The sequence below is a fragment of the Sylvia atricapilla genome, chromosome 5, assembly GCF_009819655.1.
Source record: "Sylvia atricapilla isolate bSylAtr1 chromosome 5, bSylAtr1.pri, whole genome shotgun sequence".
NCBI lineage: Eukaryota > Metazoa > Chordata > Aves > Passeriformes > Sylviidae > Sylvia > Sylvia atricapilla.
Genome location: NC_089144.1, coordinates 71,378,744 through 71,406,082, shown reverse-complemented (window position 1 = coordinate 71,406,082; position 27,339 = coordinate 71,378,744). Strand labels below are relative to the sequence as shown.

Genomic DNA, 27,339 nt, shown 5'->3' with positions numbered 1-27,339 from the left:
AAGCTGCTCTTAGAGAGTGCAGAGCTGGGAGCCCAGAAAAAGGACTCTCTCAAACAAGAGTTAGGTTCCTCTAGGACAGATAGAATGGACTTGTCAGGTTATTCCAAACTAGCCTTCTTTCCCCTTCTCACCGAGGATGCTGCAGAGGGTCAGTAAGGGACTTGTGTCACAGGAGGGTTCAAGCAGGAGCACCAGGCAAGGATGTTATGGACACAGGTCAGAGGGAAGAACGGTCAGTTCTGGCCTCCTGCTGCAAGCGGGGCTGTAGCACACACCAAATGTGAGTAAGAACAGCTTTCCCACGCCAGACCTGTACAGGCTAAAGGTGCACCTTGATTCCGCTTAGTCCCCAGGGAAGCTCAGGAAGGAGTAGATTCCCAGGTAAGTTCCCATGTGAGCTATCGGCAACCACGGGAGGGTGAAAAGGCATGACAGCCCCAGGGGAAAACAGCCAATACATGTCCTGTAGCATTTTCCAGAAATGCAAGACTGATGCTAGTCGTGGGCTCCGTTGTAGAGGCTGTCCTTCCCAAGAGGGCATGGAGGGCAGGATTGGGACATACTGTCCACTGCTGCATGCAGTTGGGGAGTCCTACTAAATTTTCTTTCTGTTCAGTTCTCACATGCAGGGCAGTCTCCTTCCAGAGAGCTGAGCTCTTCTACAGTTCACCCAAATCACCTTCAGAAAGCTTGTAGAATTAGGCAGGCTGAGAAAAGGGATGGCTTTTATTAGTATCTTTGTGCCTTGTGCTTTTAAATTTTCCACCTGGCTGCCTTCCCCCTTGCTCCCTCCCTGAGTGGAGGCTGCAGGTTTATTACAGATGCTTTTAGTTGCATCCCAGCTCCTGCTGCATTGTCACCTGAGCGGAAAAGCTGGAAAATAGGTCATTACACTTGGGTGAGCAGATCTCAACCCCACATGATACAGCTGCTTCCTGCCTTCACTGAACCCTTTTGCCACAGGCTTTCTTGCCATGCTTAGCCTTGTGCTAAATCCTCGCAGCTCTTCTGCCATTATGGCCACCCACTTCTGGGGGGATCTCTTCCCTGTAGCCTAGGAGGCTACAACAGAGACAATAGCTAAGCATAATAATCCATCTAGGAGTCCGCTCTTTGGTCCTGGAACCTGCTGTGGAATTCTCTGCTTGTTGTTGTGAGCTGCCTCAGGGCAGATCAAACCCCTCATGTACACAGTGTCCTCAACCCCCACCACCTTGTTTATGAGGCAGGGAGCCAGCGCTTTTCCTGCTCACTTCAACAACATGATCCAAATATCCAAAGTCATATCCTTGCAGACAGGGGGCTCAATGAATCTCTGGATGCACTACGAGCTCAGTTTGTGTGGCCTGTTACAAGTTCATGGGCAGGAAGGAGTTGAAACATGAGATTTTCTAAGGTGATCACTGTGGCTCGGTATCATCCCTCAAGCCTCCTGGCAGTCCTGGGATAGGCATCTCACCGGTGTCCATCTGTTGGTGAAAAAATGAACTCAGCACTGGTTTTGGCATGTGCACGTAAGCTGTTGGTTTATTCCTTGGATGCAGAGAGCCACCCACTCTCATATCCCTTGTCAGCTTCCATGGTCCCTAGCTTGGAATAAAAAGATCTCCTTGCTCTGGTTTCACAAAGAAAAGTTGTGCTGCACTTCAGGGGATGTCTGATGCTGTTACCAGAGTGCACTTTGGGAAGTTATTGTGAGTCTGTGCAGGAATCTGAAGTCAGAGAAGGCTGCAAAACTTCCAGATGTACAGAAGAGGAGCAGGAACACAGCAGACCCATAGCACAAGGCTGTTTGGCTCTGAATGGACTTTGCTGTGTCAAATTTGCACACAAAAAATATCGGACAAGTCTGATGCACCTTTCTTTCTGCCTGTCTAGCAGCAGAAATAGCAGCTTGGTACCTGATGGCTCCTCTAGGAGCTCTTCTTCAGACTTTTGGCACAGGATTTGTCAGATAAATCAAATCCAAGCACAGGCTGACTTTGCTTGAATCAAGCATTCTTCCTAACTTGTCTTTTCTGCCTGCTCAACTTTTCTTAGTAAGCAGGACAGGGGACACTGTTCTTTGGGCTGAGAGACACATGGAAAGGGCTCCCAGGAGTTAGAATTTACAAAGAAAACTTGCATCAGTCAGTCTATGAGAGAAAGTCTCATAGGAGAATCTGAGCATAACCCATGTAGCAATGCCTGTTTGAGTTTGAAGAGAGCTATGAACAGCTGCCTTGTCCTACTTGTCCTAATGAAGGCTCAATGCTTTCTGTATTAAGGGCATCGACTTTATTACTTGAGATTTGTACACAAAGGAGAGGATGTGTTAGGGCAGCCTGTGTGGAGGGGGAAAGACTGATCAAAGAGGGAAGGAGTAAGCAAAAGACAGATGATTTAATGCTGGTGGATTGGGGTTACTAGGGTGACCTTAGCGGGTGTCCCTGGGGTGTGCAAGGACTCAGTGTTCACATGTCTGGAAGCAGACAACAGCAGCAAAATCACCGGGGTCGGTGCTGAGAAACATTGCACACTGGAAAGGATTAAAGAATAACAACAAAAGATCAAGTGCAGAGGTGCTGCAGCTGTGAACACAGGAACGACTAACAAGAGGAAAACTGTTCTTACTATCAAAGATAAATTCCAAGAAGCAGAATGCCTTGATGTTAACCCAAGGGACTGAGTATAAGTATGAGAAAGCTAAAAATAAAAAAGAAAGAGGCAGGGGAGGAAGTTTTTCTTATTCTCAAGTGTTTCTGCAGTCCACCTCTTGGAGAGATAAAAAAATATTTCATGGAAGATTTTCTTTTGAGAGCAGTCCCTTCAATTCTCTTCCCTTGTTCCCTATTTGTTTCTGAATTTTGATTTTATGGACTTTGTGTGGAGGAAGAGCCCACAATTACTAGCTGAGGTTGTAACAAGTCCTACCTCAGAAGATACAAAGCACTTTATGTTCAGTTAGAGCTCCTGGCCCTGGTTAGTTATTCTGCAGGTGTCACCCCAGTTAAATGATGATAACTCCCGAATCAATAAGGCAATGGAGGAATGCAGAGACGTCTCCAAGCATTTGAACTCTATCCCTCACCCATCTGAGGCATTGTGCAACAGATTTTTATTCTAGCAAGGCTGCACATGGCACTCAACAGCTTAGTTCAGAAACCACTTCCCAACAACCCACAGCAAACTGCAGCACTTAGAAATGACCAGCAGACACCCCACCCCGTTTATCTCAGAAAGGAAGAAGAAACTGGTGACAGCACATCCCTTTAGTAGTAGAGGATTCGTTGGCAAAATTTCCAGATAATGCTAGGAAACAGAAGTGAGCCAATCTCCTGCCCCTCTTTTTTCCCTGCACCACTCCTCATAAAGTCCCAGACAACCTGTCTTGGGGAAAATTTCCTCCTTAATAACCTTAAGTTTGGGGTCAGTTTATCCTTTACCAAATGACAAAGCAACCCAAACACAATACAAAGGATTAAATAAAGGGCTTAAGGGGCTAATGAAAGTAGCATCCAATGTACAGAGAAGGAGAAAACATGAAGTTCTTGAATTTTTAATGTACTTCTAACGTCAAGGTGGTCCCATTAGCAAATTAGTGACTTTGTATTTAAGGAAGGTTTAAAAAAAATGGGATTTTGGCACCTGTGATTTTCTTCATCTGTCAGACAGAATTTCAGTTTTCAAAAAATTCTTTTGGGAAAGAACAATGACAAGCAGGAAGGTAAATTGTACATACCAGTGTCAGGGGAAAGTAGATCAATTCAATGTCTGTCTTTGTTGGAATAACTAATTTTCTAGACAGGACCTGCAGAACATAATTCTAGTCTTCAGCAAAGCTTTGGACATGAGAATTTTTTTGTTGAGAGTGGGAGAGAAATTAGCAGAGGAATCATAAACAGGGGACCAAATTGGCTGATACAGACATTAGTGCCTACATACTCTGCTGAAATTGGAAGCTGTGCCTAAGGGACGTTATGAACAGGGGTTTCTGAGTCTAATCTTTTGATTAATGCTTGCAGTAATGACCTGAGCACAAAAGGTAGGAATATGCCAACAGAATGGGCTGAAGCCACATGGGAAAGGTGGTGTTGTCATTATAGGTGACTGAAATATCATGCAGTAAGAACAAGTATATTATTTGACTAATACAGAGAGCAAGAACTACACTGATAGGTTTTGGAGACTAACAACAGGGCCTTTATAAGATGAGAATGCTTTAGTGGGAAATAAGATAGGTGTCATCCCCTTCTTGGGATATCTAAATTGGCCATGAATTTCCAGTGGGCAGTGAATCACGTCGAAATGCAAAGTGACACCAGGCAAACAGGTAATGTTGCATGTCATTTCTGTACAACAACTTCCATTTCCTGTTTTCTCTGTGCTGATTCTGGTCTTACTGATATTGATACAGGTGTCTAAATATCTATGTCAATATAGATGTCTCTATATCTATGTAGAGACAGGTAAGAATCAATATATGCACACATACTTTCTCTGTATATGCATATGGGAATGGATATGCTGTCTATGGTGTGATATGTACAAACCAGGGTGTATACATACCCACACACACATACAAATATATAGCAAAGCACAAGAATTGCTCGTCAGCTGTAGAATGCAGGAATCACTTGAGTGAAATCACTGCCTGCAGGATCCAGGACGCCATAGAGATGTCTCAGGGCCTCTCCCATGGGATTTCCCTTGGGGACTGAGCCTCAGTAGCACAGTGAAGGAGCCTGCCTGGTGTCAGCCACAGGAGGATGTTCTGACAAAGGCTGTGTACCCCTCTCACAGCTGTGTGGTGGACGAGATGGACTTCTCGGGCATGGAGCTGGACGAGGCCCTGCGGAAATTCCAGGCCCACATCCGCGTGCAGGGGGAGGCACAGAAGGTGGAGCGGCTCATCGAGGCTTTCAGGTGAGAGCAGGAGCCCTGCAGCCCCGCTGCTGCCACCAGGGAGGGCAGGGAACACAGCACACCCAAGGCAAAACCCAGCAGCCATGGAGGGAATGTCCACAGACTTCCCTTCCCAAGAGGGGGCTCCAGTAGGATGGATTCCTCTGTGCCACTGCTGCACCATGGCTGTGGCCCTGTCAGATGTTCAGTGGCATGAAGGGTACCGGGGGCCGGAGTGAGGAAGGTAAATTGTACATACCAAAGCCAGTGGGAAGTAGATTATGACATGGCTGCCAGCAAGGGATTCCCTTTCGTTGGGGACTCAGAGGAAGAGAAGCAAAGGGGCTTGCAGGGCTGCTGCGTCCTCCCTTGGTGCATCCAGAGGAGTGCTTTGTGCTTAGCAAGGCAGGCTGGAGCAGACACCTCCCGTATTACACTTATGTGCTGACACACTCTGAGTAGCCCTCTCCAGCCTCACTTGCTTTTTTGGCTCCTGAGGACAAGAAGGCTGAAGTTTACCTCAGCCTTTGGTGGGGAGATTTGCCTTCAGAGAGCAGTGGGTTCCGTCTCTTATGTGTGAGAGGTGGAGTGAAAGGAGGAATGTGATCTGCTTGTGGTAAAACCATGGCCAAGCTGGAGCAGAGGGCTCCCAAGTCCCATGCTAAGTGTGTGCATCCCTCCTGCTGCAGCCAGAGGTACTGCATGTGTAACCCAGATGTGGTCCAGCAGTTTCACAACCCGGACACCATCTTCATCTTGGCCTTTGCAATCATCCTCCTCAACACGGACATGTACAGCCCCAACATCAAGCCTGACAGGAAGATGATGCTGGAGGACTTCATTCGCAATCTGAGAGGTGAGGGTCCTGCTTAGATTTTTTTTTTCCCCTCTTGCTTTTCTAAATTCTTCCTAGATGAAGGCAGGGAAAACCTAGTGGAACTGCCTTTCTCCAGGTCTCCTGCTACTTGCCTGTGAGCCAGACATGGACGGCCCTTTGAGATGCCTTCTAGGGTGCTGGGGAAGGGAAATTCTAATTAGCTTTGCTTTCTGCAGAAAGCTGTCCAGCCTTCTCAGAAACCAACCATTTTCCTTTGAGAGATGGCTTCATCTTTTAAGATATCTCATTGCTTGGAAACAGTCCATTGTATTACATTTTCCCATTGTTCAGCTCCATCCTTCTTGGACCCTGCTGGGTTGTGCTAAACAAGCCCTACTCGCTGCTTTGAATATATGAACACATTTTCCTTTTATTCAGGCTAAATCTTCCCCTTCTTAATTGCCTGCAATTACTTATAGTAACTGTAGGCGTGACAGAGTTCATGCATACATTACCTCTTTGCAATTTCTGATAAAATCAGTTCCCAAATCAATTTTCTTCTCTTTTCAAGGTCGGTCCTTTGCATCCTGGTAATAGGTTGTTAAAAGCACTTTTTCAGATGTGGTCACAACATACTCATATATAGAGCTACCGCCTTGTTCTTGTTTTCAGATCTACTAATGCAGCTTAGTATTGTTTGGCCTTTTTGACATCATGTCTAGACAAATTATTGTCTGATTTCCCAGCCATATTCACTCCTAGGTCATCCTAGGTCAGCCATTTTCCAAGTTTCTCTTACTGCGCATCTGCAATTCTGATAAAGCTCCCTCAAAGTTTTCCCTGTGTAAATTCCTCTCTTCTCTGAAGATTTTGTACTTTTCTGGGTTTCTTTGACTTATTTCTTTGTCCTGATTGCTGTTCAGAAAGTGTCATCTCAGCCTCCCACACCTTCCACAATTTGGCACCTGCTTCAGACTGGTATAATATGACACTGAGGCCCTCTTTCAAGTTAATTCTACAGATACTGAATGGGGCTGCTACCTGCCATCATCCCCTTTAGTATTACAATTGATACCACTGGCAAAAGAGGGTTTTTTTTTAATGGTAACTTACACTTGGAGTTGCCTGAAAATCTCTCAGTTCACACCACAATGAATTGAATCAGCATGAAGGTCACTCACCTCCAGTGTGCAACACACCACAACCTGTTAGAGCAAGTGAATGTCACCCCATCACATTCACAAGGAGTGACACTTCAATCCAGACTTACCTGCAGGTCAATGCCTAGGCCAGCAGCTTCGGCAGCCCACGTTTGAAATGTTATTTGGGATACATTTGCAAGGATGTAGGTAAGGGAGCCAGGACATCACAATGCCTTTCCATTTCTCAGCAGTTCCTCACCTGCATCACTCAGGATGGTACATCTCAGACCAGGAGGCTGGAGGGGATGCAGAGAAAATCAGTATAAAATGACTGGAGGAATCCAGTTTGAAGGAAGGTCTGGCAGCTTGGTTTGCAGTGTTTGGCTCAGGGAAGGGTAAAAAAAACTTTTCTGCCAGGCTCTGAAGGATCAGACAGTGAAATCTGGGGAATTGTCTAAGGAGATGTAAAAGAGGAAAGGGGCAGGGTCAAGGCAGAGATCCCACAAACAGAATAGCAGGGAAGTATTATTCCTAGGAGACAACAAAGAAGGAAAATGGTGGAGGTCACCAAACAGACAAGGAGAGCTGATGCTTGCATTGGCAGAAAGGGCTGCTGAATCCCGTCATAGGCCTTCTCCACATCTAGCACTTCTGATGATACAAAATCAATGCAGAGGTTGCTGCTGAGTGGCCCAAGATATATGAATGTGAAATTGTGGCTATAAAACCTCAGGGAACACATGGAAAGGAGCCACCATGCAGAGCAGTGGAATAATGAAATCAGCTGCATTGGCCTTCGAGATGTCACTCTCTCCTGCTGGTGCATTAGGTCCATTAGAGAAACAAAGGAGACAGCCTAAAGTGAAGTATTTGCTATTCCCCTTCAGTGTTCCCAGCACTGCACAGTGCAGAGGCAGTAGTGGCCTGCCAGGGACCCCTGGTTCTTCCCTTTCCTTTTCTCTCTGACTGGCCTGCCCAACATCTTCTGTGTTTGGCAGGGGTGGACGATGGTGCTGACATCCCTCGGGAGCTGGTGGTGGGGATCTATGAGAGGATCCAGCAGAAAGAGCTAAAATCTAATGAGGACCATGTAACTTATGTCACCAAAGTGGAGAAGTCCATAGTTGGAATGAAAACGGTGAGCACCCATAACCCCACTGGCACCCACTCAGGCCCTCTGTGCCCCACCTCCCTCCCTGCCCTCTTTTCTGTGTTTTTCCTCTATGCCTTTCTTCTCTTATGTAATACTTTCCTTGCTTGTCTCTACAAATTTACTCCTCCTTCTCCAAACTCTTTATTTCCTGCTATCTCATTATTTCCTAATTTTGAGGGATCTGCTTGGCCAGGGTTTACAGTATATGGTGCAGTAATTGCTTGCCCATGAATTTTACTGCAGGTCCTGCCTGCCAGTGCTCATCTGATAGCTTCTGCAGTGTTTCAAACTTTGAGGCCTTTTAAGGGTGTACGAAGAGAAAGGCATAGAATAGAAAACAATTTTATCCATCTGTCTCTAATGAGTTCCCTAAAAATTGCTGGGATTAAGAGATCCCCCCAAATGCACAGATAGCTTCTCTGGCAGTAACCAATCGGTAGGGCAAAAATGTACACACTGTTTATCCAAAATAAAGCAGAATGATTTCTCAAAGCCCAGGAAACCTCCAGATATCCAGTGGGGTGAGAGAGGATGAGCAGTGACCCAAGGATTGGAAGACAGAGGTAGGATGTGTGAGCAAGAAGGTTGCGTTTAGCTTGCCCGCTGATTTACCTGGATCACAACGGCTTTCTCTGTTACTGCACCAGCAGGAAAACTGATGGCAAGCAGAGGAGGCGATTTGTCCAGGCAGAGTGCATGGAAGTGTATCACTGGGCAGGGCTGTACAATCTGAGGGTGGGGGAGACCCATAGTGGCCCCTCCTTCAGCCCCTGGGTACCCTTGTGTGCTCTCTGCAGGTCCTGTCGGTGCCCCACCGCCGGCTAGTGTGCTGCAGCCGCCTCTACGAAGTGACCGATGTGAACAAAGTGCAGAAGCAGGCAGCTCACCAAAGGGAAGTTTTCCTCTTCAATGACCTGCTGGTGGTGAGTGTGCTTTGGCAATTAGGCACTGCGGCAATAAAACCTGCCCTGGTTTCTGTAAGGAAATCTAAAACCAGTCCTCGACATCCATTTTACCCCTCTTCTAAGGACAGCTCCCAGTTCACCAGCATTGTAAGACACAGCTCTGGACCCTTCACTGTTAAAAACCTACTAAATCTAAAACTCCAGTAACCCTTGAAAAAACAAACTGTCACAGCCCACAGCCATCCAGGCAATGTCATTGCTCTTGCTCACGCTTTTGCCAGCAGGGAGGTTCATTTCTTGAAAGGGAAGTTCATTTCTTTGTCTGTACTATAGTAGACAGAGCCCTCTCATGCACTTTAAATCTTTCCTGCCAGACACTTTAAAATCACTGCCTTATAACATGGAAAAGGCTGTAGCAGGCTAGGTAGTACTTGCTAGACCCCCAAATGTGTAGAGTATTTTTGGAAGTTCCCAGTCCCAGCAATGGAATTAGACAGGTATAGGGGAACAGAGTTACACTGAAACTGGAAGGAGGCTAAACAAAATGGAAGTTTGCTGAATTTAATGGTGAAGTGAAACTGTGGTTGCAGCAGATGCAAGACTAAACCCAAACTCTTTTGTAGAAGGAGAGGATGAGAGAGCTTTACCTACCTATTCCTCTGCATCCATTTGCACAGCTGTGAACCTGGGGAGAGGGTCTGCTCCTTGCTATCCCTCTACTCCATGGGATAAATCAGATCCATAAGAACTAGTGTTGAGGTACTAGGGCAGCACAGCATTCCCAGCTCTAAGGTACTTATGATGGGCTTCCCTTTGCCTTTTGATCTGTTCCTTGGTGAGGAGAATCACTCTTTCAAAGTCAGAAATGTCGCAACCAAAAAGCCAGCACCTCTGGGAGAGAGCTGAGTGGGCCCAGGGCCATGCTTACAGGATTCCAGAAGTGCTGTTACAAGTGCAGCATTCCAGGCAGCTCTCCAGCAAAGAGCCAGTCATTCACCAAACATTCCTCCCATGTACACTTAACAGAGCTTGCAGAAAGCTTTCTTTGCTTTGAGCAGTTTGCATCATTCCTGCCTCACTGTTCCCCAGCACCAACAATGCTTCTCTCCCTCCAACAGATCCTCAAGCTTTGCCCGAAGAAGAAAAGCTCCTCAACATACACATTTTGCAAGTCAGTTGGCCTGCTAGGGATGCAGTTCCATCTCTTTGAGAACGAGTGTAAGTCCACTGCTCCTGGGTTTCCTGCAGGGGTTTGGCAGGGAAAAGAAAGAGGGAGAGGGCTGTGTGAGTTTGCATTAGGAGAGAGATTCTATGAGTGTTAAAAGCGGAGGAGAGAAAACTGAGGCTTGGTGCCAAGGAGATCACTCGGTAGGTACACCTGGTACCTTTCCTAGCTCTGAGCATCTGCAGAAGGGCCTCATTGAATGATCTGGCTTGTCATGGTGGCAGACACAACACCAGTGGTGAAAGCTGGGGCAATCAATCCCCACATACATCCTACTGAGCTCCCAGAAGCCAGCTGTAGGTGCAGAATCTTGTTGACAGAAGTGCTGCCACCAGCTTTAGCCCCTTGTCCTCTCATGCCCACAGTCACCACCCCCACTGCTGCCTTTGATGCCAACAGAGTCTCAGGTGCTGCTGCCACCTCCCTGCACAGTGCCATGCTGTGCTGAGAGCTTCCCAAGGCAGAGGCAGAGCCCTTGGAACAGCACCCACTAAAGCATGGCGGAAGGCCAGCCCTAGTCAGCCTGACCTTGATGGTCTGGGAATAGAGCCATGATGTGTCATGACTGGGGCTGGTTGTGCCGTGGAGTAGTTCCAGAAACAGGCAAGCTTCCTGCTGGCACGGGCAGAGGGGCAGCACAGCAGTCCCAGGCAAGCATGGCTGATGCCCCTGGGGCTTTGTGAGCACATGGAGAACACACTGCAAGGAGGGCAAAATGTAGCAGCACTGTGGCTATAGGAAGTTTTTTTCATCCCTCCTCTACTCCACTGGCGGCGTGAGTCACTCTCCCAACACCCTACTCTGCAGCATGCAGAGGCTCCCACATCCCTGTGAACTAAAGGGCCACTCATACCTGAGCATCCCCAGGAGGCACCATCAGAGCTGGAATCAGCTTTCAGGGGCAGCATGAGTATCCTGGGAATGCCCAAAGATCTTCTGGCAAAGGCATGCTGTTGTGCGTCCCCTGCAGCGACAGTAAACCAGATGTCACAAAGATCTTGTGATGTGAGCAGATGAGAAAGACACAGAGTGGGAAAAGGGCTTGGCACACAAAGAGGGGGAGCTGAGGGTTGGCTAAAAATAACAGGTTAGGCCTTGGCTGGTTTGGGAACAGACTGATGAAGGAAGGCTAATAAAGGAAGTCTGCCCATGGAAGGCAGGCAGATGTAGGAGCAATGGAGGAGAAGTGACAGCAGGACAGGGGAAGACAGAGATTAAATTTAGAGGAATGTGAAAGTGAAAGGAGGAAAGGGATTGAAATCACCAGCCATTGAGCAACTGATAGAGGATTGTCCAGTCAAAAGTTTGGAAAGTTCTCTGCACTTTTGTGTTCTCCTGATTCTCTTGGCTGAATCTCCAGTCACCACCTCCCTGCACACAAACCTGATCTTTAAAGCATAAGGCCTTTTGCTCTTATATTTTCACATTCTGGGCAAGGCCTTTCATTTACTTACCTGAGTGTTTTGCCTGTGGGGACTACTAAGCAGAGACCTACAAACACATTTCCTTTACCATTCTCTCTGCACAGTACAATGAGCTCCCCACCCATGCTGTGCCAACACCCTTCCTGTGTTCTCTGCAGATGAAAGGAGAGACTGGGGACATGTCCTGCCATGGTGGATGCAATGGCTTTGATCCCAGAAGACCACCTCTCTTGCTGCAACTCACACAGGAGAAAAAGTGTTGGAAAAAGAGTATTTACTCTTCCACAGATTGAGAAAGGCTTTACAGTCCCACCTCTGTGCTCAGGTTCCCAGGGCCAGTCCTGCACTAAGAGTGACTAAGAGCTAGAGTTCTCTGGTTTTGGCAGCACTGTGGTGCTGGTGACACTTGTCGTGCTGCTGCAGCTTGGTCCTTCTGTTCTCTTGGAGGGCTGCAGTGCTGCAGGTTCCCACAGCTGGCAGTGTGACAAACTCCGGGTGTGCAATTCCACTGGACTCATGCTGAAAACTCTCTGTCCTTCAGATGTACCAAAACAACCAACTATTCCGTCAAGAATGCTTAATACCTCTTTGTTTTGTTGACACATCTTCTTCCAGATTACCCCCATGGCATTACACTGGTGACTCCAGTTTCAGGTTCAGAGAAGAAACAAGTACTACACTTCTGTGCTCTGGGTGCTGAAGAAATGCAGAAGTTTGTGGAAGATCTGAAAGAGTCAATAGCAGAAGTGACAGAACTGGAACAGATACGAATTGAATGTAAGGGTCTCTCATACAATTCACACTCCAATGCCATCACACTGCATGTGACTGCAAGGCAGAAAGGGTAAAGGAAGGGTTCTTCAGGAACAGCGACAGAGAGGATAAGCAGCACGAGTCTGCACAAGATGTTCCTGGGTTCAGTCACAGGATGAAAAAGCACTCTGTGACAGCTGGCCAGCAGGAGAAATGGAAGGACTTAACTACTTATGATGCTTATGAAACAGGGAGTGTGACACAGTGGCCTGGAATAGGGAAGCTTAGACTGTCACACCCAGAGGATTCTTCTCTGTCCCGTACTCCTTTGGCTATGCAAATATGATCTGTAAATAGCTGGGATAGGTCTCATGCCTTTAACAGAGTTGTCCTGAGGGCAAGCAGTCTGTGTCACTCCGTGGCCTTATAGAGACAAGATGTCTGTGTAGCCCTTGATGGCCTTTCCATGTATAATCTGATGAGCCAAAGTAGCTCAGCATCAGTGGTCCCCATCTGTGCAGCACTAACCAACCCTGTATAAATGTAGGTCACATGCAGAAGGTCTTATGGAGGCATGTACGTTTCTACACATGTCAAATCCTCTCCAGTTTTTTCTTGGATGTTCCTCTCTCCCTTCTTGACACTCACTTGTGATTTTCTTGCATTAATTCTCCTTGCTGACTTCCCATTTTGCTCCTTCGATGTGCTGGTGACCTTCCCTCCATCCCTCTCTGAATTTATTTCCACATGTCTGTTTTGCAGGGGAACTGGAGAAACAGCAAGGGACGAAGACTCTCTCCTTAAGGACCAACGGAGCCCAGATGGAACTGCAGTCTAAGCAAGGCTCTCCATCAGGTAAGGGGCACCCAGCACCCAACTTCTCTTGGTCAAGAACTGCTGCCTTTTCAAATGCGTCCTCACTGATTCTCATGAGAATAACTGCAAAAAGAAGTGTTCAGTTTTGTATCCTTTAGCCTTTGCCAAATAGTTGAAATACAAGAGCATACACATTCTTCAAATACCCTAGAAAAAACCCCTTGAAGTCTCATTACCCACTCTGTAGCTGTAACACCTGGTAAAGAGCTATTAGTGACAGAGCATGGGTAACTTCTGAAGAACCTGGCGCAATTTTCCTCCCTGAACTGGTAAAACCTACCCTGCTAAGCAGTTAACAGGTTGCAAGAGGGTCTGGACTGGCCTTGCACCTCTCCCTTTAACTCTCCAGTCCACAGGATGAGGGTGAGCTCTTGACTAGAGGGGCAGACCTCATGAGTGAGATCTTTTGTTTTGTTTCAAAGGCAAGAAGGATTTGGGGGAGAAGGTCTCGGACAGCACAGTGGAGGTAAGTAGAGTGCAGAGCAGCTGAGGTAAGTAATGCTCTCTCACTTCAGCTCTTCTCACATTCTCTGTTGTTTCTTTTCTCAGGTTTTAATCAATGCCTCCCCAGCCAGACTGACAATTTTACCAATTTCCAGAGATACAATTAAAAGTTACTGCTAGGACGGGTAATACAACTTTCAAATCCAAACTAAACTTCAAAGCATTTTCAATCCGTTTTTATAACTGTAACATCCTTCATGGACCAAGCTCCCAAACGCTGTAGACTAACCCACCCCACTGCTTCTGGGGAGACTGAGAACCGCACTAAGGACTTCCCTGACATGCTAACTCCATGCAGCATCACATGCAAATTCCCCACAGCCCAGCTTTCCTGCACAATCTCTGCAGCTCTGTCTCTCCAACTCCCTAAAGGGGATTAAGCATGGCCTTTGAAGACCAGACTTTCCAGAGAGCTTCACCTTCCTAGGTAGGGAGCTTGGCTCTCCTGTGTACATCTATCTTAGCAGGAGCATCTAGCATCCAGTGGGTTGCCTGTTTCTTCACAGACACCCATACTCTCACTGCCTGTGGGGAAACAGGAAAATACAATCTTCACACCAAAAATCTTATCAAGTACTTCCTACTCTCTCTATCTCCATTGTCCTGAACCTGCCCTTTTCCAGGGTAGCTTTTTCCCCTCTTGTCAACATATATTTACTTGAAGAATTCAGCTTCTTTGTGGGGAGTAGGTGCTGCTTCTTTTCCCTGGAGAGCACCCTAGTTCCCCGCAGATACCCCCTTCCTGGGAAAGGTGCCTCTGCCAGCCAGTTTCCTATTCCTCTTAGAAGTACGTCCCTGTGTAGAATGGCTTCCATGTATCTTAATGTCATTGGCACTTCATGGCCCCGCACTCAGTTTTTCCTGTGGGATGTTCCACCACCTGAATAAATACTGACACAATATTATGTCGTGCTGTGCGGTGAGTCTGAGCAACCTCCACGCCTGGATAAGGACAGAGAGTCATCCTTGTTCCAGCATGGTGGGGAGCTTGGTCACTTCACAGCTTCCCTTCCCAGTTGCTGGTGCTGCTGCTGACTCTGCCAGACCCTCAAGGCAGCCCCACAATCCCACCTGTACCCCTGCCTGGCCAGAAGTGCCACACCAACCTGTAAGCACTTGTTTCCTACCCAGGGCTCGCTACTTGACTGACATTCTGGTTTGAGCCAGCAACTTTGCTCTGGTTTGTGGTCTCCATCAGCCCATGTCCTTGCCAGGAGGAACTATGACTTCATTCATCGTTTGGGAAGCATTATTTCCCTGCTGCACTTCTCCTGCTAGGGACCTCCAGTCCAGGCCAGCTCCTCCTTTTCAGACTGGTCTCAGTGAGCTCCCTTATTTGATTCTATTATCAGCATCTCGAAGTGGAAACCCTGATGACCTCCTGCTTCCCTACCTGCTTTCAGTTGACCAAGTATTACTCTGCCAGCAGGAGAGCATTTCCATTTCTCCGAGATGATCTAATCTGCTGCCATTTCATCATGAATTTCTTTTATCATTGTATGAGCTAGATGGGCATTTTTTGTTTCTTTTTTCTTTTTTTGAAAATCATTTCCTTTCACTGACAAACCATCAAATGGATCTGAGGGAGCTGCCTTTTGCTAGACTGCATCAGGTTTCTGCTTTTTCCTTTGTAAACAGATTAGTCAGTCATGTGGTGTACCTTCCTACTTAGAAAGGCAGGGAGCTGGGAAAGGCTTGAGTTTCTCTGTCTCTCTCTATCTCAGATTCAGCTGCTGTCATTTTTCTGAAAGGTACAGCCTCGATTATCTGAAACCTTGCGGTCTGGTCCTCCTCTCCTTTTTGCTGGTGGGGAAAAAGGCATGACCTCGAGGTCTGTTCATTACCATGAGAATTCACGGACACTTCCACTCCTAGAGTTGATTTGTGTTCCCTGTGCCGTTTGGATAATCAAAGTTGTACTGCATTTGGGATCGCGGGCTCTGCTGCCTTTGACGTGATGGAAAGGACAGGGACACTTAGGCTAGATGGGGACAACGGGGCTGTTGAGGGGGACTGTGCAGCCAGGGTCGTACCTGTCCTGGTTTTCTGAGAGAGGGAGGGTTGAATGCATATGAGGTCGTCTGGTGGTGGGGGCTCAGGGCAGCCAGTAGCGGCAGATGGGAAAAGTCTTGTAACATTTAATGCTTCTTTGGCTGTTTCTAAACTAGGTGTCAATTCACAACAGGCTTCAAACGTACCAGCACAACTCCGCCCTGGGGCCTGAGAGTGGAATGCAGCCCAGCATGCGTCTTAACATGCCACGGGAGCGGCTGGAGACAGCACTGGTGCCCTCGCACCCCGCCTCGGCGGGGACGCTTGTACAGTGCCAGCAGATTGTCAAAGTCATTGTCCTGGACAAGCCGTGTCTGGCTCGGATGGAGCCGGCCCTCAACCAGACTCTGACACGCTACGTCACCTCTGACTCCTGCACCTCCACGCCGTGGCGCGGTGTGGGCAGTGGGCTCCCTGGGACCCCCATGAAGCTGGTCCATCAGCCCCCCCTGCCACCTCCACCTCCTCCCTACAACCACCCCCACCAGTACTGTCCCCCCAGCTCACTGCTTCAGAGGCGCAGGTACTCCAGTGGCTCACGCAGCCTCGTGTAGCCACACCACCAGCACCAAACAGCACAGACTTCCCTGCTTCCCTTCCCCACCGCCTCCCAGGGACCCTTTCTGCCTACAGAGATCTAATTTGATTTATTTTTTAGTAAAACAAGAGGAAAAGAAAAAAAAAAAAAAGCCAACTGACCTAACTCTTACCCTATCTCCCCTCGAGATGATGCTATTTGTGAGGAGCCATTTATAGAAACTGCCCACATACATGCTCACACATCCTCACACCCTGCCATCCCAGCTGGCCTCTGTGCTCGTGCTGTCCCCATGTAGCACTTTGCTGCCCTGTTACTCAGAGGCTTGATGACCTGCTGCTTTCTAGGCACCATGTCTTCCGTTTCCTACTCCTCGACTTCCTTCCCTGCCTTGCATTTACCTGGCCATAGGTTTGTACCCACCCCGAAACTTCACCAGCCTTGGCAAGAGGCGGACTCACCCGTGCCAAGGGCCGACCCTGGGGCACTCCTGGGGATGGATTCTCCCTGCCACTATCGCTGCCACCCGCTGAGCTGGAGCGAGAACTTGCACCAGTTGCCACGTTTCCTCCTCAGCACTCTCCAAGTATTATCTCCTTGCAGCAGCTGGCTCCAAACGAAGGAGCGCACGAGTGGAAGAGAGCTTGAGAGGAGAGACTGTTCTGAGCTGCAGTACAACACAAGGATGGCCTCACTGAACACCAAAACTTTTTCTGTTGTTATGTTGGAGCATTGTACCAGAGACCTCTGCTGAGACCTAGCAAACCTCACCACATGTAAATACACCTGTATGGTAGCGTATGTATGCGCATGCTTACTGAGGAAACACCAAGCAGTTCTGAGGGAGAAGAAGGGAGAGGTTCAGTCCAGGAATCTTCGTGGAATGGGTGTGTACTTTTCCAAAGAGACAGCACCAAGAGGTGCCCTCCCACCTCAACACACACACACACACACACACATATACACACGAGCTTGTCTTCTCTGAAACAGACCCACCTCTGCTTTCGTTCTTCTGGCTGGTTTTGTGTTTCCTGCCCACCTGCATTTTTGTACTCTGAAAACAAAGCTGTGTTATGTTCACCTTCTGGGGTGGGTGTTCCATTCGCTTGGGCCCTTCTACCTGCTTTAGAGGGAAGAGGCTTTTTGGAGACCAATCATGTGAGGTCCCATCTGTATCTCTTGCCTCGCTGTATTCTTACCTCCATCAGCCTTCTTATAGGAAAGCTGCCCAGATACCGGACTCCAATGCCTCTTCTCTTTCCCTCTCTCTCCCAGCTTCAAAGTGAGAGGAGGGGCAGATCCTGAGATAGAGATGACAGCTCAGCTCCTCTGCTGTACTGGGGACATTGACGTGAAGGAAGACAGCATTAAAAATGGGCTGTGGATGTATTTTTAGAAAAAAAAAATCTCTATGTGCAGTAGGGAGGGGAAGGTATTAATTAGCTTAAAGGCTTTGGTCTCACTCACTCATTGTATCTCCCTTCGAGGTTTAAGAAGATCAACTTTAAGATTCTAAAATAGGACAGAATGCCTTTTAAGGCCTTTATTTTTATTTCATTTTATGAAGGAAAGACAGAAATGTTCTTCCTTCCCATGCGAGGCTGAGACACGAGCACTGGGTGCTCATCATGTAATGGTAGGCTGAGGAATGGCAGGAGTTGTTGCCAGTGGTGAGAATGTGCAAGATGACAGGAAAAGGGGGACAGTGAAGACAGATGCAGAAAACTGTTTTTTTACCTTGTGGGGTAAAAAAGCCACACAGCATTTTCCTTAGGGATTGTGCCAGTGTGCTGATCTCTGGGGCCAGTGCCAGTGACAAAAGCCACAGTACATCAGGGACGGGCTTGGCTCTCCTCAGTGCTCTCCCTGCATGCTTGTGCTGGCTGTGCTGGAATGTTCAGGGAGAAAGTTCACGTGTGACCTGGGCAGAAGCCCAGCTCAAGTTAGGAAAGCACACAGAGGCTGGAGTGACAGGTCTCCTGCACTTGGCCAGCCCTCCAGGGCAGGAGCCTGCTCATTTCCAGGTCCCTCTTTCTGAGCCTGACCCACAGACCCAGCTGTGCTGAGAGGTCTGACTTGTTTGCTTAGCTGGGCACCAGGCTGCCGCTTTTATCTGCAACAGCAAATGTACCCTGGGGCCCACAAGCACAGCCTCGAGGAAAACTGCAGAAGCGGATGACAGAAAAGATTGTAAGAAAACCCTGAATAGAAGTCCAGTCTCCCTCCAGACCAGAGAAGCTTACCCCTAGCGAGCCCCCCACTGCAGTTTGGATGCCCCACATCCCAAACGGGATGTTGAGAGAGGGCCTCACCCCTGGCCAGGGCTCAGCCCCTCACACCCCAGGCCAGCTGTGAGGCACAGCTGGTCTGGTCTGCTGCTGACTCCCTCCAGGGAGACACCCTACTGCCTCACAGCAGCCTCACCTGAGCTGCCCATAGCTTCCTAAGAAAGCGTGTGTGGCATCTGCCGCTGTCTGCTCGATGCCGTGTGTGGCTGCTGTTGTTTTTGCTCACTGCTGCAGTGGAATGGGTGTCCAGGAGGCACTGGCACTCACCACCCTTCCCCGTAGTTATTGAACTGTCTGAGAGCAATGGCAGTACTAATTCAGGTTTCTTCCCAGTGTGCAGTGAGCCAAGGAATCTCTGTGTGTGTGTTAAAATAAATAAATTAGACTTTACTTGACATTTAACACAAAGTGACAACAGCAAAAAACTTTAAGGTACTTGAGGAAATAATTTTTTTAGATAAAATATTTATAACAATGCCTATGAAGTTCCTACACAAGATGTTTGCTGCTTTAATAATTGATTAGGAGAGCGACTAGAATCTAAAGAGGAAATAAGGAAACTGCCTTGAGACTCCCTTCTCCATGCTGGATGAAGGGTAGAAGTGAGCGAACTGAAGTGCTGAGGTACCTGAGGCACACTGTTCTCTCAGGGCAAGCTGGTTCTGTTTCCCTGACCTTGCAAAGGCTACTGCTGGCCTTCAGCTTTGGACAGAGAAGCAAATGTAGATAACCCTTGCTCTATTCTAGCCTGCTGGCTACCACATCTCCCGTTGGGTTTAGCTGGAGAGTCACAAAACTACTCTGTTCCAGGTCGTCATGGAACAGGTTGGTCAAAATTCCACTGTGGAGCTGAGCCCTTTGGACTTCACTTCAAAATACAGATTTGTTTTTCTTTTTTGTTTTTCTTTCTTTCTTTTTTTTTTTTTTCTTGGAAGGTCGGTCTTGAAGGATGACAAGCACTTTAAAACATATTTGCACCTTGTCTGATCTATTTTATTGTCTGCTCCCACAGTCCTCCCACATGCCAGCGAGACACACATACTCAGTGTAGCCGTACAGCTGTGAACAGACACCCCTGCACACAGACTGACAGGGTGCAGGCCAGAGGAGCACCTCAGTGACAATCTAATGACGAACAAAATGTGTACCACAGCCCACCTGGAGGGACCAGCCCAAAGAAAAATCACCAGCTCTTGACGGCAGTGATTCTGATCATGAATCTAGCACAATCTTTCAGGTGGAAGAGTCAGGCAGGGAGCTGCTGCAGAGATTAGCTCAACCCAAATGAACCAGTGTCTTCTTGCTGCCAAATTCATGCCTTTCTATATTAAAAAGGAGTGGCGGTAGAGAGAAAACAGAAACCTAGTGAAAAGTATTCTGCAGTGAGTGTTGGCTAGTCAGTGGCCAAATGAGAGGGTGGCTTTGCTGAAGAGTAGGAGAAAGTGAGCTGTGTTACATCAGGCTCTATCCTGACGCTTGCTCATGCTGGTGCAGGCCCACTGAAATTAATCTGTTCACACCAGTAGCAAAGGGATGGGAAAATGTGACAGGAGAATTGAGCCTTGCAAACAATTTGGGTTTAATGCAGTGTTTTCCCTCTGCTGTAGTAATTTTTAATGCCATAGTCTTGGCTGCTGGGTTAGCAACACTTATTGCTTTCACAAGGCTTTCAAAGCATCCCTCTGTTCACATTTTCTCTCCTTCCTGTAGAAGAAAGGTGTGGGTATGGTCCACAACCCGAATTTCATCCATATTCATACTGAAAGGTACCACCAGATTTGGAGGCATTTGAGGGCCTCCAAGCTGCAAGGGTTTGAATTTTGTTACGTGTTTTTCAGAAGACTCAGCCTGCAACTACGTGCACGTTTCTTAGGTTTCCAAAACTAATCTGGGCTCTAAACCAAGGATGCTGCTGCTTGGCAGTCTCTGCTTTGAAATGCAAGTTGCTGAGCAAGCTTCCCCTGTCTCCCACTCCACCAGCTGCCTCACTGTGCTAGTGTAGGCTCCAGGGACTGCTGGCAGTGTTTTGTGAGCTAGAGCTGTCCTTGTCCTCCCCTCTCGTTTGCAGCCATGCCTGGGACAGCAGCTTTGAAGTCATCCAGCTCTTCAACACTAGTCACGACCCCATCTGAATGTGTCTTTTTGAAATCTAACAACAGAAGTGTTACCTGTGCGTAGGCTTTTGAAAGCACCTGTCTGTCTGTACCTGTCTCCTGCTGTAAATATCACCAACAAAGGCTTCCTTTGGGAAAAGTGGTGTGGTCTCACCTAGCAAAGAGTCCAAACGGCTAACATTTTGTAAGAAAAATAATGAAAAATAGATCAGAGGTATTTTATCTGTTCAATCAATAGAGTTTTAGAAATTATATTGAGATAATGTCACTTGTGCTCCAATGTCTTATTTGCCTCGGCCCCCACCCCGGTGTCCCTGGGCTCCAGTGGCGTGCTCAGGGGCACAGCCACGCACCCAGGGGTGCTCCTACAGAGTGCTGAGCATCCTGGATGCCTGCTGGCCTCGGGGCAGCCTGCCCTGCCTACTGCTGCAGGAGCTAGCTCGGTGCTCAGGCTCTCTGAGGATCAGATCCAGAGGAAACCAGGAAGCAATACAGTTGCTCAGGAGGTGGCAACATAATTGTGAAATTCAGCCCTGCGGTGAGGCAGAGAGGAAAACGGGGAGGGGGAAGGCAGAGCCCTTCTCTGCCACCGCTGATTGCTGCCCACCTTGATGGATGCTCCTGGCTGCATCTCTGGGGAGGGAGGCTGGCACAGCCTTGCAGAGCACTCGCTGCTGCACGTGTGGCTGCGCAGGAACACCCCGGGGCCATGCTCACAGCACCTACCAACACGCAGGAGTACACCTCAGAGAGCGTGCAAGCGCCTCTCCAGGATGTGCTGGACAAAGCTGTGGGGCACAGGCCCCAGGTGCTGGCTGAGCATGGCAGCTTTGCTGGCCACAGCACCGCCACTGCGGCACACCTCGCCAGCGACACAGCCTCAGGCTTGGGGAACATTTGGATGGGAGACGTGTGAGCAGAATTGCATTTCCCCTGCAGATCAGGTGCAAGTGCATACTTACGCAAGGCATAACCACAAGGTTAATGAAGCTGACCTTTGAGAGAGAATCAAGCATGAGCACACAAAGCGAGCTCTCCTCTGCGATGGGTGGAGGAAGGCAAGCTACATCTCTGCAGCTGGGTCCAACACATGCTGGAGTCAGACTGCACCTGCTAAAAAACACCCTGTCTATAGCTTGCAAACTCTTTGCTAGATTCAAAGAATCCCTTAGATCCCCAGGCCCACCATGAAAAACTTGGGAGGACAGAAATCCCTCCCAGGCACAGCCAGGGTATTTCCCAGGGATTCAGAGGCTTCCATTTACGTTTTCGTGTGCCATGGATATATTATAAATCAGCCCATCCCAAACAGGCATTTTCTAAGATGTTTAGAGACAGAAGATTATTAAAGTTCCTGGCTGATGTTCAGATCACACACCTGGCTGTAAAGTAAAGATGAAAGCAATAAAATCAGACTGTCTATATGTGAAATACTCTTCACTTGCTCCAATGTACAGGTACTATTATTAATCAGAAGATGGCAAGTGTCTCTGGGAAGGATACTATGTAGACATATGTAGGTGATGCTGGTACAAAGGATTACAACCCAAAAAGCAAACACCACGATTGTCGCAGTGCATCTGTACCCTGACCTATCTATACAACATCCATTGTGTGTGCAATAGCTGATACATAGTGTGGTCAGAATTGATCAAAATACACTGCTCTTTTCCACAGAGAATGTTGAGATGCAATTTTTCTCTGAAACTCTTCAGGTGGACTTTTTATTAAGCGCATTCCTCAAATGCTGTGCTGTAGAGGGCTCAATCTACCCCTGTCAAGCAAAATGCAGACTCACCACTGAACTCAGCACTTCACAGCCTGCTGCCTCCTGCTTTGCAGGTATTGCCTCTGGGGCCACGCTCCCTCCCAGCTTCTTGTGCTTCTCCTCACTGGCAGAGAACGGGACCCTTAATTTAGAGTAAGCCCTACTTAGCAACAACTAAAACATCAGAGTGTTATCAACATTATTCTCATACTAAACCCAAAACAAAGCACTCTATGAGGCCACATGAACCAGGGCAGAATTATCCTCCCTTTCTAAAAGGAAAGGAAAGAACCCTTCTCCTGGGATCTGACCTCGGCCTTCAGTCTCAGCTCACAACTTCTGGCATCCCTAGTGAAAAGGACAACCCATCCAACAGCTCACGACATGCTGTCAGGAAAGAAATGTGTGAGGGAGAAGCCAAAGCCCTATTTAAATAGCTTGTTCAAAGATAAAACCCCAGCCATCTGTCAACTTGCCCTAGAAGAGGCACAGTTATAATGATTAGCAGAGGGAAAGGCTGCAGAGATGCCAGAATAAAACCAGCAGTTAGATGACATTTTGCACAGGTCTGCCATGAATGCAGTGGGAAGAAGGAGAAGGAGTTAACAAATACAAAAGAAGAAAGACCACTGTATTTCTCCAAAGCAGACACTGCTGGCAGTGTGGGGCAGAAGCTTTCCAAGGGCTGCAGGATGCTTTGGGCCGGTGCAATTTGGCACTCAGCATCCCAAGTGCAGATGCTGCCCCGGGGGATCGGCGGCAGCCAATATCCCTCAGATCCCGAGGCTCTGCCCGGCAAAGGAGCCCCCACAGCTGGAGGCTTGTCCTGGGGTCTGCGGGGCTGCCAGGTATGAGGGCATTCCCCACGGGGCTGGGTGCATGGGGTCCCCACCAGGCAATGGCCGGGATGCTGCCAGAGCGGGTGGCCTGCCACGTTACTCACCGTGGCTGTGCTGTGCCCGCCCGGAGAGATCCCATTTAAACAGTGCTGACTGATACAGACCTGCCCTCCGTTCCCAAAGAAAGAGCCCACTCTTGTCAGAGCTCAAAGCAGCTGGAAACCCCTGTAAATCCATCGGTGCAACCTGACGGTGGCACCGGCCAGTGCTTGGATGCACTCGCTGCTGCCAAGGCAAATGCCCAGTGGTGTGACCCCCCCTGTGCCCTTGCAGGGCCTCCTGAACACACTTTCCCACCCCCTGCAGAAGTGCAGGTCCCACACCTGGAGCATTCCAGTGCCTCTGAGCCTCGGCTGCCACCGCCCCAGGACCCGCGGTGACCGGGGATGTGACAGCTGCTCTGTCACCACCTCCCCCGGGAGCATCACGCTGAAGTTCCCCTCACAGAGCCGAAAAGCCCCTTTTATAATCCAAGATTCTTGGATTATAACTCCTAATCCCTTCATTTGCAGTAAGTGCAGAGAGGGGAGGGAGATGTCAGCTCTCCTCCTCTCCCTCCTGCAGGACCAAACGCGCTTCAGAAATGCATCAAAGCGTTTGTGCCACGGGCGGGGCAGGCAGCAAGCCGGAGCTGTCCCCGCAACTCATCCCCTCCCATCTCTTGCCCTCCTTCACACCAAGGAGTTATTTTTAAAGGCGTGTCAGTCAGCTCTGGCATGTGCTGGAGGGGGATGCACAGAAAAGAGGGTGGATGGCCTCAGCCACTCGGACAGGAGCAAACTGTGCCCAAAAGGCGCATGGGCTGCCTGGGGATGGGCAGGGCAGGGAGCCGGCACTGCCTGTGTGCTGAGACAGGTGCCACCGTGTCCTGCCCTCGTCACCCCAGAGCCATCTCAGCGGCTGATGTCCCCCCAGGGCCTGTGGAAGGGGTCGCTGAGCAGACAGCAGGCAGTGCTCTTTGGGTTTACGGCAAGGGATGAGTTCACACGATGGAACCTTTTATCTGGAGAGACGTGGAGCAGGTTTTTTCTGGATCAGTGTCTGCAGAGTCAGCACAAAACTAGCACGTGCTTTTCTTCATGGGGTCAGTGCAGGGATATTTGTGTTTTCCTGAACAGCACGGTGCAACACAAACTGGCCAAGAGTCTTCTCCAAGCCACACAGCCTTCAAAGGGAGAAAAACATCCCGCTGTGCCACCATGCCCTGCTCTGCCAGTGGGCCCTGGGCTTGTGGGAGATGCAGTGATCAGGCAGAAGCGTCCCCCAGCAGTTTACCTGCCCCTGTGCTGTGGCTATGGGACCCTTGGGGGCCAGCCTGCTCCCCATATCATCACAGCAGTGATACAAACAAGTCCCTTCCTGATGGGTTGGGTTTTCATCTGGAAGCAAAAACACCTCGACTGCCCGGGATAAATCCCCCCATGACCACTCTGCACAGAGCTGCGGCTGTGGGGGTGACGGCTGCTTGTCCCCAGGAGCTGTGGTGGGGACACGTGCCACCCCATGAGGGCCTGTGGCTGGTCCCTGGGGCTGCTGGTGCTGTTTTCTTGGCAGCACAGTGGCATCATGCCAGGCTGTCAGGAGGCATCACCGTCAGCGTCACGGCTGTCAGGTATCGGCGCAGGGAGCACTAACCTCTCCTGAGCAGCTCCAGACACGGACACTTCCCGGCTGACAGCATCACAGGGATGATGGACACACACTTGTCAGGAGCCCCACACGGGCTGTGGCAGCGCTGCCTCAGCCAGGGCTGCAGCAGGGGCGCTGGGATTCCCCCCATCCCCTGCTGTGTTTTATGGGCATCCCGTGGCCTTTGGGTGGCCTCCAGTGCCAGCAGACACCCAGAGCTGAACACCACACCTCATCTCTCAGCTGCTGAGGAAGGCAGGCAGTGCTTGGTGAAAGCTGGTAGCCCACAGTGGATATAGCCCATCAGTGATGCAGACCCCCTCCTCATTTGGCCATCACCACCAAATGCAACCAGGATCTTCCAGTCCCGAGAAAATCCCCCTGGGACAGGCAACGGATAGGGACGAATTGCTCGTGCAGAATGGCACCAGCTTTAAGGGCACCCTTGATGCACAACACAACTCCTCTCGACACACCATTTAATAGAACTGTGGAGAGACTACAAGCTGCACAGTGGCTGACCAGCCAAAGCCTTGCAGTGCCACACAGCATCATATCCTGTCGTGGCACAGGTGCTTTACAACCAGCTGCCAGCTGTTGGGACACATCTGCTAAAAGGGCAGCAGGAAGAGCTCCCCTCTCCCAGGGGAGAGGATCACACCTGGCTCTCCAGGGGAAGCAGCACAACAATCCTGCCTTTCCCATGGCCCGTCACCCCCTGCTGCAGCAGAGGATGGGAGCAGTGGCATTTATTTTATATTTTGCAGGCCTCAGGAAAAAGAGGATTTCAGAGGGATTCAAACACAGGTCCCTGAATAGCTCCTTAGAATTAAGAGGTTTCAGAAAGGATTATTTCACGCAGCTGCCTATGGTGGCAGAGAGAGGCTGGCAGCTGCTGGGGAGGTGAAAGGACAGAATAAAGGCTGGAGGAGTGCTGTAGGTGTGCACAGGGGAGCACAAGCCCCTTCTGAACCACCTGTGCCACCCTCAGTCTACATTTAAGGAGAGGGATATTATGGGACCTGAATGCACAGGCAAAAGCAGGCCTCTAGTAAGGGTCATTACTGCAAAGTTCAGAGCTTTAACGCATTTTTTGAGTACAAATATCCCTCTCTAAGGACATAGATGTTTATAAAGAGTGGTTTCCTTACTGCCCTAGTTCATGAAAATAGGCGAAATCGGAATAGAAATTTTCAGCTACAGTGGCACAGACCGTTAAGGGACAAGGAAAGATGACACGTCTGTAACCGGCTGAGATTAATGGTGATGAGCTATGATTGCAGCTTTCAGTAATTTGGCTTTTGGCTTTACAAGACCAAGCCTATAAACACAGCACTTCCTCATGTCTGTTTAACAGCCATGATTCTTTTGACACAAACACTTGCAGGTGGGACAGGGCGTGATCTCAGCTCGGGGTGTTGGAGACCACAAAACATGCATTTAATACCCAGCAGCCATAACTGCTGAGAATCACGTGTACAAATACAGATTGGTTACACACCTGAAGCAACAATAATCAAGATGCACCGTTGAGTTGGCAGGGGACCCACTCGCAAAGGGGTCTGACTTTAGCTTTCACCAGAAAACTTCTTTCTTCCTTCTGTTACTGATCCAGAGGCTGGAAGATTGGCAGGAGCAGGTTGGTGCCTTGCTCTGGCAAGTCCTGGGGACAAGCAGAGCAGGGCCAATCTGCAGCATTTTGAAGCTACTATTGCAGAGCAAGACAATTGTGCAAAGCCTCATCACTCACTTTCAAGGGCAGCAGGACCCCTGGGGGACTGCACTGTGTCACTTCTGAGACCAGACTTTGGCAGGAAAGACGGGTGGGACGTACCTTTTCCTGGTTTATGAGTTTGTTGATTCTGATCTGAGGCTGGGAGTATGAGCAGACCTGGCAATGCTGTGCCAGGGAAGGGAAGAGACTCACCAGCACTAAGTCACGGCACATGTGCTCATCAGGCTCTGTGTACAAGGAGATCTCTGTGTGGGGCCACTGGGAGGCTGGCACAACTGGGAGTGTCACTGTCACACCCACCCGTAGCGCTACGACGAGCCACCTCCTTTCACAAAGCTTTACAACCAAGAAATACGCTGCTGTTTTAGGATGGCTCTGAAACACTTGCCAGCCTTCTCCAAGGTGTTCCACTCCTCCATCACCATCTACAGGAGCTCACAGCCCTCTGCGGTTTATGTGTTGGGAGGCGGGATGTGCCAGAGACAGCAGCTGGCTGAACAGACACTTCCCAAGGGAAGTCAGCACTGGTCCACAGAGGTGGGTTTGAGCATGGTGGCTACATCCTGCCAACTGCCTCAGGAATCCTTGCCCTCCACCAGCTGGGATTTAGGAGTGGCCACTTCCTGAAAAACG

The 27,339-nt window shown here is 49.1% G+C and overlaps 1 protein-coding gene across 3 annotated transcripts in view; it reads left to right on the top strand.

The window, feature by feature from the left end:
* IQSEC3 (IQ motif and Sec7 domain ArfGEF 3) overlaps nucleotides 1-20,974 on the top strand; it is a 30,835-nt gene extending 9,861 nt beyond the window's left edge. The window contains exons 3-12 of one of the 3 annotated variants that reach the window (XM_066320123.1): nucleotides 4,783-4,905; nucleotides 5,574-5,740; nucleotides 7,842-7,981; nucleotides 8,794-8,919; nucleotides 10,020-10,119; nucleotides 12,166-12,327; nucleotides 13,066-13,158; nucleotides 13,602-13,645; nucleotides 13,729-13,808; nucleotides 15,852-15,929. In XM_066320123.1, the coding sequence (XP_066176220.1) occupies nucleotides 4,783-4,905; nucleotides 5,574-5,740; nucleotides 7,842-7,981; nucleotides 8,794-8,919; nucleotides 10,020-10,119; nucleotides 12,166-12,327; nucleotides 13,066-13,158; nucleotides 13,602-13,645; nucleotides 13,729-13,803 (1,030 nt within the window). In that variant the 3' untranslated portion in view covers nucleotides 13,804-13,808; nucleotides 15,852-15,929. Of the gene's footprint in view, nucleotides 1-4,782; nucleotides 4,906-5,573; nucleotides 5,741-7,841; nucleotides 7,982-8,793; nucleotides 8,920-10,019; nucleotides 10,120-12,165; nucleotides 12,328-13,065; nucleotides 13,159-13,601; nucleotides 13,646-13,728; nucleotides 13,809-15,851 lie in introns of all 3 variants that reach the window. The other 2 variants (XM_066320122.1, XM_066320124.1) reach the window with 2 other exon arrangements.
* Nucleotides 20,975-27,339: the final 6,365 nt, after the last annotated feature.